The sequence below is a fragment of the Dermochelys coriacea genome, chromosome 2, assembly GCF_009764565.3.
Source record: "Dermochelys coriacea isolate rDerCor1 chromosome 2, rDerCor1.pri.v4, whole genome shotgun sequence".
Classification (NCBI taxonomy): Eukaryota; Metazoa; Chordata; order Testudines; family Dermochelyidae; genus Dermochelys; species Dermochelys coriacea.
The window spans coordinates 70,849,025-70,865,099 of record NC_050069.1 but is presented as its reverse complement, the minus strand read 5'-3'; the positions used below and the strand labels follow the sequence as shown (position 1 = coordinate 70,865,099).

General features: G+C 40.6%; 1 protein-coding gene across 1 annotated transcript; it reads left to right on the top strand.

Annotated features, from left to right (window-relative positions):
* The first annotated feature begins 2,629 nt into the window (after positions 1 to 2,629).
* On the top strand, positions 2,630 to 15,601 carry MRPL15 (mitochondrial ribosomal protein L15). The gene is made up of 5 exons (XM_038392510.2): positions 2,630 to 2,871; positions 7,003 to 7,160; positions 12,712 to 12,877; positions 13,268 to 13,391; positions 15,049 to 15,601. The coding sequence occupies exons 1-5, from the start codon at positions 2,758 to 2,760 to the stop codon at positions 15,384 to 15,386; spliced, it is 900 nt and encodes a 299-aa protein (XP_038248438.1). The 5' UTR covers positions 2,630 to 2,757; the 3' UTR covers positions 15,387 to 15,601.
* The last annotated feature ends 474 nt before the right edge of the window (positions 15,602 to 16,075 follow it).

Genomic DNA, 16,075 nt, shown 5'->3' with positions numbered 1-16,075 from the left:
CCCTATTGCTCTGTATTGCACCAGTCCTTTCAGACTGTAAGTTATTTAGGGCAAGGACTTGTTTGCATATACTTCAACTATTGTTCAGAGTTGGGAACAGCAGAGATAATATCTGAATAATACACATACATGAAAAACATGTAATACTTATAATTATAATGGAGGGAAGTAGTGATAACCATTTTTTTTAGTGTATGTATAACACTCAATTTTTTGTGTAATTGTGATTCATGGGCTGTCTTCCATGGAAAGTTTTACCAGTTATACCAGTATAATCAATGCTTAATTGAGAATGAAAGAGGTGCTGGAGCTCAAGCTGGCTGGCCAGAAAGCAGTGGCTGCTGGCCAGGCACCAAACTCTGAAATCAGCGAAGTCACCAGCAGAAACATAGAAATAAAGATGGCATCAGAGTAAGATATTGCCACCCTTACTTCTGCGCTGCTGCTGGTGGCTGCGCTGCCTTCAGAGCTGGATAGCCAGAGAATGGTGGCTGCTGGCTGGGAGCCAGAGGTCCTGGGGCTACAGACTGCCAAGCCTTGAGATGTCGAGGCTAAGTCCTGGCACAAATTAAGCACTGGGTATAGTTAAATAAACTTTGTTATGCAGATATAACTCCCTGTTTGGACAATCTTATTCTGGAATGAGAATGGCTTTTTTTGGTTTAACTTTAACCTCTTCCAAAGTGACATAAACTAAACCAAAACAAGGAATTCTTATAATAAGCTCATCCACATGGGGAGAGTTATACCAGCACAACTATATCCCATTTATATGAACACCTTAGTTTATGCTGGTATAAACAAGCCCATCCTGTATACAGCATACTCTTATGGTGCAGAGGTGAGTTCATGTTGACATCTTTCGTATACTGAAGCAAATTATCATTATTATTACTTATTATTTGTATCACGGTGGTGCTTAGGAGCCCCAGCCATGGACCAGCAACCCATTCTGTTAGGTCCTGCACAAATACAAATCAAGAAGACAGCCCCCACCCCCCCAAGAACTTACAATCCAAATATAAGACAAGAGATGGGTACAGGCAGATGGGGCAGTGCAAGGAAACAATATCTGCCTGTATGCCAGGCAGTGGGTAAACTCGTTTGTGTCCACTGTTTTATCGGTATTATCCCAGGAAATGGGCGCAGTCACAATCCACATAATCCATGGACACACTCTATACCGAGTGGGGTGCAAACCAGCCACCTAGGGTGACCATTGGTCAAACAGGACAGTCTCTACGTAAAAGAATAAATGGACACAAATCAGACGTCAAGAATTATAACATTCAAAAACCACTCGGAGAACACTTCAATCTCTCCAGTAACTCGATTACAGACCTGAGAGTGGCTATCCTTCAACAAAAAAATTTCAAAAACAGACTCCAGAGAGAGACTGCTGAATTGGAATTAATTTGCAAACTGGATATAATTAACTTAGGCTTGAATAGAGACTGGGAGTGGATGGGTCATTACACAAAGTAGAACTATTTCCCCTGTCATTTCTCCCCTCCACCCCACCGTTCCTCAGACGTTCTTGTTAACTGCTGGAAATGGCCCACCTTCATTATCGCCATAAAAGGTTTTCCTCCTCCTCCCCCCCTCCTGCTCGTAATAGCTCATCTTAAGTGATCACTCTCCTTACAGTTTTCATAGTAGCAGCCGTGTTAGTCTGTATTCGCAAAAAGAAAAGGAGTACTTGTGGCACCTTAGAGACTAACAAATTTATTAGAGCATAAGCTTTCGTGAGCTACAGCTCACTTCATCGGATGCATTTGGTGGTCCACCAAATGCATCCGATGAAGTGAGCGGATGCATTTGGTGGTCCACCAAATGCATCCGATGAAGTGAGCTGTAGCTCACGAAAGCTTATGCTCTAAGACTAACAAATTTATTAGAGCATAAGCTTTCGTGAGCTACAGCTCACTTCATCGGATGCATTTGGTGGTCCACCAAATGCATCCGATGAAGTGAGCTGTAGCTCACGAAAGCTTATGCTCTAATAAATTTGTTAGTCTGTAAGGTGCCACAAGTACTCCTTTTCTTTCTCCTTACAGTGTGTATGATAAAACCCATTGTTTCATGTTCTCTGTGTGTGTATATCAATCTCCCCACTGTATTTTCCACCAAATGCATCCGATGAAGTGAGCTGTAGCTCACGAAAGCTTATGCTCTAATAAATTTGTTCGTCTCTAAGGTGCCACAAGTCCTCCTTTTCTTCTAGGGTGACCAGATAGCAAGTGTGAAAAATCAGGACAGGGGGTCGGGGGTAATAGGCGCCTATACAAGAAAAAAGCCCCAAATAAGGGGGGAGGGATAGCTCAGTGGTTTGAGCATTGGCCTGCGAAACCCAGGGTTGTGAGTTCAATCCTTGAGGGGGCCGTTTAGGGATCTGGGGCAAAAATGGGAGATTGGTCCTGCTTTGAGCAGGGGGTTGGACTAGATCTCCTGAGGTCCCTTCCAACCCCGATATTCTATGATTCTATGATCAGGACTGTCTCTACAAAATCGGGACATCTGGTCACCCTACGGCAGCCCACCCCGCCCCTCCGCCTCACCAACCTACCCCGCCTCCTCTCCGCACTGGCTCAGCTCCTTGCCTTGCCCTCCCCCGACACAGCCGCGTCGCGACAGTTGGGAGGGGGAGGGGGTTCCGGCTGCCGTAAAGCGACGCGCACCGCACAGCCCAGCGTCGCACGCTGCGGGCGGGCGGGTGCCACTTTTGCCCTTGCAGGCCGGGGGCGGCAGCGAGCGGCCATGGCAGCCGCGTCGCGGGGCGGTGGCGGCGGGCCCAAGGCGATGGAGCTACTCCGGGCCCTGCCCAGGGTCAGCCTGGTTAACCTGAGGCCCAACCCCGGCGCCAAGAAATCGGTGAGTGCCGGGCGCAGGAGACCCGGAGCGGGCTCGGCTCGGGCCTTGGCTCTCCGAGAACGAGGCTGGGCCCGCTCCCCGCGGGTACCCTGGCGGCTGCTGGGCGGCCTCCGCTGCACAGCGCTGAGCCCCGCGTGCTGCAGGATCCGCGCCCGCTTGGGCCGCCCCTGAGCCCCGAGACCGACCGTCTCTTGCGTGTGCAGGCTGGCCCCGAAGAGCCTTCGGTGGTGCGGGGCCTTGGCGTTCAAAAGCCACGAAGCTGGCTTTAAAAATCATGACGGTGTTTTGGCCTTCAGGGTTGGTGCTTTTTTGGGTCCTCTCCCCAGCGATGAGACAGTGTATTCGCCCCAGTGAAAGGTGAAATTCTCCTGTAGTGTCTTGACTGCAGGACGTGGAACGCTAACCGATAAATGTTAAAGATGCTAAAGACTTCTGCTGGTACAGCTGCACACGCCTGACCAATATGGTGATGCCCACAGACGTCTGTCATGTAGCTAGAAAAGGAGTACTTGTGGCACCTTAGAGACTAACAAATTTATTAGAGCATAAGCTTTCATAAGTGAGTGGCACCTTAGAGACTAACAAATTTATTAGAGCATAAGCTTTCATAAGTGAGCTGTAGCTCACTTATGAAAGCTTATGCTCTAATAAATTTGTTAGTCTCTAAGGTGCCACAAGTACTCCTTTTCTTTTTGCGAATACAGACTAACACGGCTGCTACTCTGAAACCTGTCATGTAGATGTAGCCGTCAGTTCAGTTTGAGGAAAATTTGTGCACTTGAAACTGCATCAGCAGTGCAAAACCTTAATGTACATGTTTTTCTCTAGTGCGGTATGCCCACATCAGAGGATTTGGATTGATTGAACTACCTTTGTATTGGTGCAAACTTTTGAAACCTTTCCTAATGAGGATGTGCACAAAACATCCAATTTCAGGATTGAGGCTATGTGCGTGAACCCCGGTTTACTTTTATGGGGTTGTGTCCAGGGATCCATTTGTTTGGATCCGATTGTAGGATTTGACTCAAGCCCTTTACAATAAAATTTAAAAGAAGAGCTGCACTATTAACTTGACTGTTCTCTCTTGTCTCCCTATCTCTTCTATTAGTGCCCCTTAATTGTGTGTGTCGGGGGGTATGACTTACAAGAAGCTAACATAAGAAGTGTAAAATGTTGGTACTTCATGTCTCTGAAAATGTCAGATTCACAGTTCTCAAATGGTTAGGGATCAAGGCATATGAAACAGATCTAAAGCCCCAACCGTGCAGAGTGTTCGGTGTAAGAGTCCAACTATGCAGAGTAGCTAATTTTTATAATACCTAATGTTATGCCATCTAAACTTTATTGAATAAAATTAATGTGAAAATACCAATTGCATCATTTAATCATGGGTTATTTAAATTGCTACTGTCCTGACTACTATCCACATTATTTAATACATAGCCTGAATTAACTAACAGACACCAAATAAAAATAGCCAAATGTTAAAATAAATGTGTTTTACTTGGTTCCCTGTGTAACAGATGCAAACTGAGAACACAATGAAGGGTAGTAAGAGAATGTGAAATGAATGACCAATACCTATGGTAAATGAGCTTCTGTTTTATACATAGTATTTCTGGTGTAAATAATTCAATATTATTAATAAAAAGTGAACAGCAAGTCAGTGACACAAGGGAAAATAAGGTTTAAAATGAGTGATATTCCTTCTTATGATGTGCAGTTAATCAGATTGCTGCTGTGAAGCAAAGGGCAATTATTCTTTTACACTACATGTAAAAATCTTGCTTTTAAAATAATCCTGCAAAGTCTATCAGGGCATGTCTGTAAAACAAGTTAGTTCATGGCAAGCTGTGGGGTAAATGTACAGCCCTCCACCCTTCTGTATGCCAACTGTCTTTGTAGACCCTGCTGCTGCACACTAAAAGTTCCTTCACGGAAACAACAGTTTAAGAGTAGCAGCCATGTTGGTCTGTATTTGCAAAAAGAAAAGGAGTACTTGTGGCACCTTAGAGACTAACAAATTTATTAGAGCATAAGCTTTCGTGAGCTACAGCTCACTTCATCGGATGCATTCCATGAAGTGAGCTGTAGCTCACAAAAGCTTATGCTCAGATAAATTTGTTAGCCTCTAAGGTGCCACAAGTACTCCTTTTCTTTTTGTGAAACAACAGTGAAAACTACAAACTCTTGAACCAGTCTGAATCCATCTAGTCACATTTATGCTAATACAATATATATACAAAATTATTTTCTTTTCTTTAACCTCGTATTTTATTGTGAGATGGAATCTCCTCCTGCTCAACTTCCAAGTAGAATCCTCACTCAGGCTTGGTATACATTCAGAGTTAGGTATACAAGGCAGGATGAAATTGACAAGAAAACCAGCTCCCCAGCTGGGCTGCTGTTGGGGCTCCACTCCAAGCCAGGCTGCTGCCTGGGCTCCCTGCTCCACCCTCAGGGTCCTGGCTTCCCACTCTCCTCCGGGAGAATGGTAGCCAACCAGACTCCGGGTGTGGATCTCCCTCCTGGAGGCGAGAATTCCTGGGTGGCTGTCCCCTCCCCTCCCAGTGGCGAGGTGTGCAAAGCTGAGAGGCCCCACGCTGTACCTCTTCCATTGGTGGAAATGGTCTTGGTGAGGACGCGTACCACTGACAGAAGGAGGATAGTATGGACATCAGCCACTGCAGTAATTACTGCGGTGGCTTCAAGTTGACCTAACATAGGACAATTTGAGATTATAGTATAGACATGCCCTAAGGTGGGGATGGGAGTGGGGAATCTCAGTAGTTTATCATTCAAGAGAAAGTATCTAACTCTCAGACCTACAATAATACCTAATCTCTCTTGTATAGCACTTTTCATTTGTTGACTTCAAAATGCTTTTCAATCTTTTGAATAGGAGTACTTGTGGCACCTTAGACTAACAAATTTATTAGAGCATAAGCTTTCGTGGGCTACAGCCCACTTCATTGGATGCATAGAATGGAACATACAGTAAGAAGGTTGTATATACACATACAGAGAAGGTGCAAGTTGCCATACAAATTGCAAGAGGCTAATTAATTAAGATGAGCTATTATCAGCATTACACCTATTGAATCTATTTCCCTATGTTAAGTATCCTCACACCTTCTTGTCAATTGTCTAAATGGGCTATCTTGATTATCGCTACAAAAGTTTTTTTTTTTTCTCCTGCTGATAATAGCTCATCTTAATTAATTAGCCTCTTACAGTTTGTATGGCAACTTTCACCTTCTCTGTATGTAAATAAAAATCTTCTTACTATCATTCTATGCATCCGATGAAGTGGGCTGTAGCCCACGAAAGCTTATGCTCTGATACATTTGTTTAGTCTCTAAGGTGCCACAAGTACTCCTGTTCTTTTTGCGGCTACAGATTAACATGGCTGCTACTCTGAAACCAATCTTTTGAATGTATTTATCCTCACAATACCTCCGAGAGGTAGGGAAGTACTGTTATCCTCGTTTTACAGAGAGGGAAACTGAGACACAGAAACGCTAAGTGATTTTCCTACCATCACACAGGAAGTCTGTGGTGGAGCAAGGAATTGAAGTTGGGTCTCCCAATCCTGGACTAATGCCGTAACCATTGAACCATCCTTGCTTGCTAACAAAATGTTAGAGGTGAGAAGAAAATATAGTACTATATGGCTATGCTACAGAAGTTACAGCGCTGCTAGTTCAGACGCTCTAAGCTGACAGGTGAAAGGTCTCCTATCAACTTAATTACTTCAGCTCTCCCACCTACGTAGCGCTGTCCACACTGGCTCTTAGGCTGGTGTAACTTACGTCGCTCAGGGTGTGTGTGGCTTATTTACACCCCTGAGCGACATAACTTAAACCTATGTAAGCTGTCGTGTGTACATACTCTTACTCTAGCTTTGCACATATCCATGTAGACTTTTTCAAACCATTTGATTGGGTAACTATCTAAAATCACACTTTGTTTAATATTCCCTCGTTTAATTAAGTTAAGCATTTCCACTTCTTTCTCACCAGTCTCACCCAGTTCATTGGAGAACAATCTTCTATTTCCTCAGAATGTACATTGCCAGAGTTTATGTATCCATAGTATAATTAACTGAATTTATGAATTATTGCTTTCAAGGAAAAAAGACGTGGCCGTGGAAGACATGGAGGTAAGAAAAGTGGTCGAGGTCATAAAGGACAAAGACAAAGAGGAAATCGCCCCCGATTGGGCTTTGAGGGTGGCCAGACTCCATTTTACTTGATTATTCCAAAATATGGGTATAATGAAGGACACAGGTAAGTTTGCTTTTTAGATTTATTTTTAAGTAGAATGTCATTTGCTTTTATCTTTCTTCTGAAGTGGCAGTCGAAATCTAATTTTGTGAACGCAGCCTGAACATATGAGACAGTCTCTCCTTTCAGTTAGTCATCCGTTTTTCCCCCAGTCCCCCACCCTCCTCTTCCCCTGGTAACTTTCTGTAATTTTGAATCCATTAGTCTTTCTCATTTCTCTGCCGCCTTCTGAACCACTCTTCCCTTCATTATCTGCCCTCCATATTGATGACTCCCTGGCTACAGCCTTCTGCACTCTTTTTTTCCATACTTGACTGCTTTGTCTGTTGCTCTTTCATCTGTATCTTCCCTATCCTCGTGCTCAGCTCTTGCTCTCTCTCCACCTTTATCTCCACTTGTGCACTCACTCGCCTTAATCTGAAGCCTATTGAAAGACTCCCAGGGACCTTTGTGGGCTTTGGATCAACCCCAGTGCATTCAACATCTCTACAGGATCACCTGCTCTTCATTCAGCTCTTGGCCAACCAATCCTACTTATTCGCTTCCACACCTCTAATCATGGTAACTTTTTTCCCTTTTTGATGATAAACTCAAAAGAGTATAAAGAAAAGGAGTACTTGTGGCACCTTAGAGATTAACAGATTTATTTGAGCATAAGCTTTCGTGAGCTACAGCTCACTTCATCGGATGCATTCGGTGGAAAATACAGTGCGGAGATTTATATACACACACAGAGAACATGAAACAATGGGTTTTATCATACACACTGCAAGGAGAGTGATCACTTAAGATGAGCCATCACCAGCACGAGGGGGTGGGGAAGGAGGAAAACCTTTCCTGGTGAAAAGCAAGGTGGGCCATTTCCAGCAGTTGACAAGAACGTCTGAGGAACAGTGGGGGGTGGGGAGAAAATAAACATGGGGAAATAGTTTTACTTTGTGTAATGACTCATCCACTCCCAGTCTCTATTCAAGCCTAATTTAATTGTATCCAGTTTGCAAATTAATTCCAATTCTGCAATCTCTCATTGGAGTCTGTTTTTGAAGTTTTTTTTGTTGAAGAATTGCCTCTTTTAGGTCTGTAACCGAATGACCAAAGAGATTGAAGTGTTCTCCGAGTGGTTTTTGAATGTTATAATTCCTGACGTCTGATTTGTGTCCATTGATTCTTTCATGTAGAGACTGTCCAGTTTGACCAATGTACATGGCAGAGGGGCATTGCTGGCACATGATGTATCACATTGGTAGATGTGCAGGTGAACAAGCCTCTGATAGTGTGGCTGATGTGATTAGGCCCTATGATGGTGTCCCCTGAATAGATATGTGGACACAGTTGGCAACGGGCTTTGTTGCAAGGATAGGTTCTATTGTGTGGTGTGTGGTTGCTGGTGAGTATTTGCTTCGGGTTGGGGGCTGTCTGTAAGCAAGGACTGGCCTGTCTCCCAAGAGTGTGGCATCGAAATCTAGCCAGAGTACTGCAGGTGAGGCCTCACAAGAGCCAAGTAGAACTGAACAATTACCTCACATGTCTTACATAATAAGGTCCTATTAATACACTCCAGAATGATATTAAGCTTTTTTGCAACTGCATCACATTGTTAGCTCATGTTCAACTTGTGATTCACTATAGCCCCCAGAGCCTTTTCAGCAGTACTTCCACCTAGCTGGTTATTCCCCATTTTGCAGTTAATGCATTTGTTTTTTAGTTCCGAAATATAGAACTTCGGACTTTGTCTTTATTGAATTTCATTTTGTTGCTTTCAGACCAATTCTCCAACTTAACAGGGTCCTTTTGAATTCTAGTCCTCTCCTCCAAAGGGCTTGCAACCCCTCTTGGGTTTGTGTCGTCTGAAGATTTTTATAAACATACTTTCCACTCCATTATCCAAGTCATTTAATTAAAATATCGAACTGTACTGGACCCAGGACAGACCCTGTGGGACCCACTAGATACACACCCCACCCCCTACTTCCCCCAGTTTGACAGTGAAATGTTGATAACTACTCTTTGAGTACAGTCTTTCAACCAGTTGTGCACGGACCTTATTGTAACTTAATCCACATTTCTTTATAAGAATGTTATGTGAGACTGTCAAAAGCTTTACTGAAATCTTGATAAATCACATCTCTAGCTTCCTCCATATCTAATAGGCCAGTAACCTTCTCAAAGAAGGAGATTTGGTTGGTTTGGCATGGTTTGTTCTTAAAAGATCCATGGTGGCTATTATTTATAACCCTGTTATGCTATAGGTACCTACAAATTGTTACAAATGCATCCGATGAAGTGAGCTGTAGCTCACGAAAGCTTATGCTCTAATAAATTTGTTAGTCTCTAAGGTGCCACAAGTACTCCTTTTCTTTTTGCGAATACAGACTAACACGGCTGCTACTCTGAAACAAATTGTTTAATAATTTATTCCAGTATCTTCCCAGGTATCAAAGTTAGGCTGACTGATCTATAATTACCCAGCTCCTCGTTATTTATTTCTCTCCCCCCCCCCCTTTTTTTTAAAGATATGTACTATGTTTGCCCTTTTCCAGCCCTCGGGGACCTCATGAGTTCTCGAAGATAATTGGTAATGGTTCTGAGGTTACTTCAGTTAGTTCCTTAAGTACCCTAGGATGGATTTCATCAGGCCCTGCTGACTTGAATACATCTAATTTACCTAAATATTATTTATCGACTTAGCTTGTCCTCCTCCTTTCCCCTTCTTGTTAATATTAATTGTGTTGAGTATATGATCGCCATTGACCTTTTCAGAGAAGACTGAAGCAAAATAGTCATTAAACTCTTTAATCTTCTTGATGTCCTCTGCTGTTAGCTCTCTTTGTCTGTCTGTTAAGTAGTGGACCTACACGTTCCTGTGTGTGTGTTTTTTTTTTCTCCTAATGAATTTATAAAGCTTTTTATTGCCTTTTGTGTCCTTAGCTAGGTTTAACTCATTTTGTGTCTTGGACTATGTCTACACTAGCACTTTTGTCAGTAAAACTTCTGTTGGTCGTGTGGGGGAAAAAAAACACACACCCCTGACCATCATAAGTTTCACTGACAAAAGCACTAGTGTGGACAGTGCTATGTCAGTGAGAGATGCTACCGCTGCTCATTGGGGGTGGTTTAAGTAAGCTGACTGGAAAGTTCTCTCCTGTTGACATAGAGTGGCTTCATGGGAAACCTTACAGCGATACAGCTGTGCCACTGTAATGTCCTTAGTGTAGACATAGCCTTAGCCTTTCTGATTTTGTCCATTCACGCTTGCATAATTTTTTTTTCCCCATCTTTAGCAATGTTCAAAACTATTGTCCCTGTCGACTTCTGCACCCTTCTCTCTGCCCATAGTTTTGCTAACTTCCTTAACAGCAAAATTCACTGGATCCAGCTGAAATGTCCTACTCCATACTTTTTTCATTTCATCTTGCACCCTATCCTCTTCCTATGCATCCTGCTTTGCATGAAAGAGGATGAGCAGCACTTTCCACAGGTGGTTAGATAGTGACTTCCTGAATCTTCAATCCAAAACGGGGAATGCTGAAGAACATCTAAAACTAGGAATTTCTCATTAATGTTAAATTTATCTTGTAAACTGCCTTTTCAATAAAAAATGATCCAGTCTTCTACAGTGACAGAAGATTCACAATAACTTGTGTTGTACAGTAAAATAATAGCAAAGTAAATTAGCAATGTGGTAAAAGAGCCTGTTCTTGTAACTCTACAGCTGTTCCAAGAAACATATCCTGTATTTAGAAATAAAATTTTTGCCAAAATATAGGTAAATGGCCTCTTTGTAACTTGTGGTTAAAATACATGTACCTCATCTCTGAATATCCTCTCACAAAAAGGTACTTTGTAATCTTGTATAAATGTTATTTGCCTAAATCCAAGCCCAAACTATTGGAAAATGTCTTTCCAGTTTATTCTTGCATGATAATAAAGGCCAAACACCTTTAAGTGTTTGTATATGTTTACTGGTGATATACTTATTGTGCATATGTAATCAAACAAAATTTCCTTCCCATATTTACAGTATTCTTCCTATTCTTAATCTCTGTCTCAGTCCCCATGTATAAAAAGGAGTGAAAATAGGGCTTGAAAAATATATGCTGGGTATCGGAAGTCACAGCCTACCAGCCATAGTGAAAAATATATATGCCACTATACTGCCTGTAGGTTACAGGAATAAAAGAGGTGTATATTTTAAATACTCTGCTCCATTTAATTGTAATACTCAGCTTTCTGTTTCATTTGGTTGTTAGAAATATAACTTTCTACTATGACTGATCAAATAACCAAAATCCTGAATATATTATTTAATGAATTTCACAGGTATTTAAATATATCCATTCAAGTATCTGACTAATTATACAACGCACTGAATAACAGAGACAAGTATTTGAACACAGGTGAAAATCAAGTTATTCAGCCATCCTACTCTACCTTTTTCCCTTTTAACCCCATTCCTTTTTTTAAGTTGATGGTTCCTGGCTGCAATCTTCCTGCTCCCCTTGAGCGTGTGGCGGAGTAGGCTTGGCAAGCTGGTCAATTGATTAGTTGTATAATGTCAGTTGTCTGATTAACTGACTACCTATTATTTGACTTATCAAATATTCCAGCAAGAATGCCCTAATGTAATGGCTGGCCTACTTTTTTGATTATGTCATGGTGCTATTCTTTTGCCTTTTTTTTTTTTTTTTTTTTCTATTGTGCATCACATTTTTCTGAGTAAAAATAACTTGAGTTGAGTAGCTTGAGGTTTTTTGTCATTAGGCATAAGTATTTAGCTAAGGCTAAGCTTATTGGAGACCATAAAGTCTTGCTCCTTTGTTACTGTTGTTATGGTAAACTAGTGCTTTAAAATATTTGACCATTTTTGATATTATTTGACCAATCAAATGCCCAACCATATGAGGAATGGTATTTACTCAATATTTTCTTACATTGCAAGGTGATAAGAAGGATAAATCATTAATATTTGTGAGGTGTTTGCTTACGATAAGCACAGTAGAAAAGCAATGAAATAAAATTGTCAGATGGACATAAGCCCAGAAAGAGCTCACATTGGAGTAGAATACTGAGGATTCTTTGCATATGCTCGAATGTCATTGAGTCAGATTGTCATGCGTCAATAAGGCTGATGAGTTAGACTCATAGGAGAAGGTGCTTGTCTAAAATCTTCTTGACTTGCCAAGGATCATTCAAACTTTCTGATTTCTTCTTCAGAATAACACTTAGCCTCTCCCTCTAGAACCCAGACAGTCTGTGCAACTTAAGCTGACTAGCTGCTGAGGATGTTACTTTGATGTGAATTGAACCCGGTGATAGCCAGTTGTAGTGTTTGGTTTCCTATTTTATAAAAGGGGAATAAAATGTACTTATGGATGGGCCTATTCTTAAACAAAATTACTTGGAACATTTAGGAAAGGATGGAAAATGGAAAAAAGTATTGTATCGTTCATTTGTCTCTTAACCAACTAAACCTGGAAGCTTGTTTCACTCTGCTAACTATACTGAATTTCAGCTTCAAATTTTGAAATCCTAAACTTCTTTGCCTTTTCTCCAGCCGCAGACGCCAGTATCACCCCCTCAGTCTTCAAAAGCTGCAATACCTTATTGACTTGGGTAGAGTGGACCCCACTCAACCGATCGATTTAACCCAGCTCACCAATGCCAGAGGTGTGACAATACAGCCACTCAAAAGGGATTATGGTGTCCAACTAGTGGAGAAGGTATGTCTGAAATGCACTACCAGGAGAATAATAATAATGTAAAGCCTAAGTTTTTTTTGTTTGGTTCCCCTCTCTCCTGGAAGCGTGACTACTTTTCTAAGCCACAGTTTTATGTTTCCAAATAGAAGACTAATTAAATTCGTGATGCTAAATCCACTAGAGGGCACTATGTATTCATGAAAAGCTGGACAGTGTGTTATGATTTGCAAGATGTTGTTTTTTTCAATTGGAAGAGTAGTTAAAATTGTTAAATCATGTAATGGGATATTGTAGAATTGTGACCCAACTTAGTTTTTGTATTTCATATTTGATACTCTGTAGAGAGAGATAAATATAGCTGCCAAAATATTCAATTTACTTTTTAATCTAAGCATGTGCTGTAACTTGCAGGGTGTGGACATCTTTTCAGCAAAAGTAAATATTGAAGTACAGATGGCATCTGAGTTAGCCATTGCTGCAATTGAAAAAAATGGTGGTGTTATTACAACAGGCTTCTATGATCCACGGAGTTTGGGTAAGAAGTCCCCCTCATCTCCCCACTTCTTTTCTTTGGTGGAACGGTTTTGGTTTTTTAAAATCTAAATCCTAAATGTAGACAGCTTTGGAAAAAATCAATCATCCATTCTTTTTGAAGGTCCAGTAGGAGCTCTGTTAAATCAATGCAGTCTAATAGAGATCTGCTAGAAAATTATCCTCCCTCAAAAGCAGTACTTGCTCAGTTTTCCATTATGTACTATTTGCCTATCAGCCCTACCCAGTCACTGATGCTATATAAATTATTCAGTGCAGGGAAAAAACTACATTTAAAGAGTTTGCAGATTTGGGGTATAAGGTTGCTTCTAGGTTGGGGTCGGGAGGAACCTGTTAAACTAGCTGAGTTCTGCAGGTTTGTTTTTGTTTTGTTTTGTTCTATTTTTACTATTGTATCTAACATTATGCCCATATTAGATGTGGGGAAAATATTGACAGTGAAAGTTGAAATGCTTGACCACTTTGTTTAAAAATAAATAAATTAAAAATTCATAACAAATGTGGGCTTATATTCCTGGCACTCCTCTTTTAGGAAAACAATCCATGGGGGGGAGAGAGAGAAGAGCCAATTTAAAGGAAATTATGGATTTGAAATGTATGGTGTGTTTAAGATTGTGGAAGTGATTTTGTTCTGGTTTCTTTTGAAATAGCCATTTTATTATGAAAACAAAATTTGAGGAGCTTGGAATCACCTCATACAAAATAGCTATCGCGTTTGTTTTTTTGGTTTTTTTTTTTTTTTTTTTTAACGAAGTTTCAGTGAAGAGTGTAGTTTCTGCTTGGCTTTAGTCTGTATCTTGCCCAACACTCACATGTACAATCTATCGTATTAATGGCGGTTGCATGCATGAACTGGAGGCCAGACGTGATCCTTATTGAGTGAATTGTATTACCTTGGTCTTGTCCATTTTTCTAAACCAACCCAAAAAAACCCAGAACATTTCAGTTAAAAATAAATAAATTCTGGACTGTTCTCATCCTTAGGGATGTTCCCAATAAACTGTTTGGCTTTTGTAAAGAGAAATTCTTATTAGGGCAATACATTTGAGAGCATTCTCCATAAGCTGAAAATAAACAGCCCTGATATATGCAGTGTTGCAGTTGTGTTGGTCCCAGATATTAGAAAGACAAGGTGGGGAGGTAATGTCTTTTATTGGACCAACTTCTGTTGATCATCCACCTTGTCTCTCTAGCCCTGATATAACAGTCCTAACCTACAAGCAAGACCTTTAAATACCTGGTAATATTACTGTACCAAATCTTTCTTTCCAAAGGAGGCATGCTGTACATATTTAAAACGTTTTTTTCTTAAATCAGTGGTTCATACAGATGGTTATAAATCGGGAATATAAATCAATTTTTCCTTTTAAACAATATTTTTAACTGATTCATTTGGTTTATTACATTTGTACAACTTAATTGATGTCTGGTATCCCAGAACAAGAAAATATGGAGAGAGTTGTCTCTAGATTTCCTCCTTTCCCCTGCATGAGTTTGTGGCAGGTAAATAATCTAGCAAGAGACTTCAGGCGTATGTTGTACTTGTCTTTTGAGGAAAGGAGGCATCATCTAATGCTTTTGAACTTTGATTTTGAAGTACTATCCCTAATTCTTTCTTTCTCTCCTTTGCTTGCCTGTAGAGATTTTGTGCAAGCCAATACCATTTTTTCTGCGTGGCCAGCCTATTCCAAAGCGAATGCTTCCACCTGAAGATCTGGTCCGTTACTACACAGATGCCAGGAATCGTGGGTATCTAGCAGATCCATCAAAGATTCCAGAAGCCAGGCTTGAACTCGCCAAGAAATATGGTTATGTTTTGCCAGACATAAGTAAAGATGAACTTTTCCAAATGCTAAGCACACGCAAGGACCCTAGACAGATTTTCTTTGGTCTTGCTCCAGGTTGGGTGGTAAACATGAGTGAAAAGAAAATCCTGAAACCAACAGACGAAAGGTTGCTAAGATACTATAGCTCATGAATTCTGAGACAACTGCAGATGTACAGGAAACATCTGGATATGAAATAATGGATTAGAAGTGAGGTTTGTTTTTTAAAACACATTGTACTAGTCAAAACATTAATATACATTTGTGACTGGGTAATACTACAGGTACATCTCTCTTCTATATTGAGTCATAATATCATGTAGTGAAGAGAATACTTTTTCAAGAATAAAATACACATTCTAACACATTTTTCCCTTGCTGTCATTTGCCACTTTTTTCTTTGATAAAAATATTCTGATGCTGATCTTATTCTAGAGAATGCTAGTCGAAGGAATAGGTTGTACCAATAATTTTAGCTTTCACTTATTCCTCTATCCCAATTTTTTACCTTGACTTTCAACTAACATTTTATGGCTTCTAAAATAAATAAAATAGCAAAACGCATCTTAGTGTTTTAATCAATGTGTTATACTAAACTGAATCCTTAACACCTTTGTGAGAAAGATCAGTATTATTCCCATTTTACAGCTAGTATTTCTGAAGCACCAAGAGATTAAATAACTTTTCCACAGCCATAGTGGTGGCTTAATTTGTCAGTGGCAGATATGGGATTAGAACATGAGCTATTGACTATTGATTTAATCAGATATTTAAAAACAGTTTAGACACACATTTGTGTCTAATCAGGATTTTCTGAATTAAACTAAAATACTATCAATAG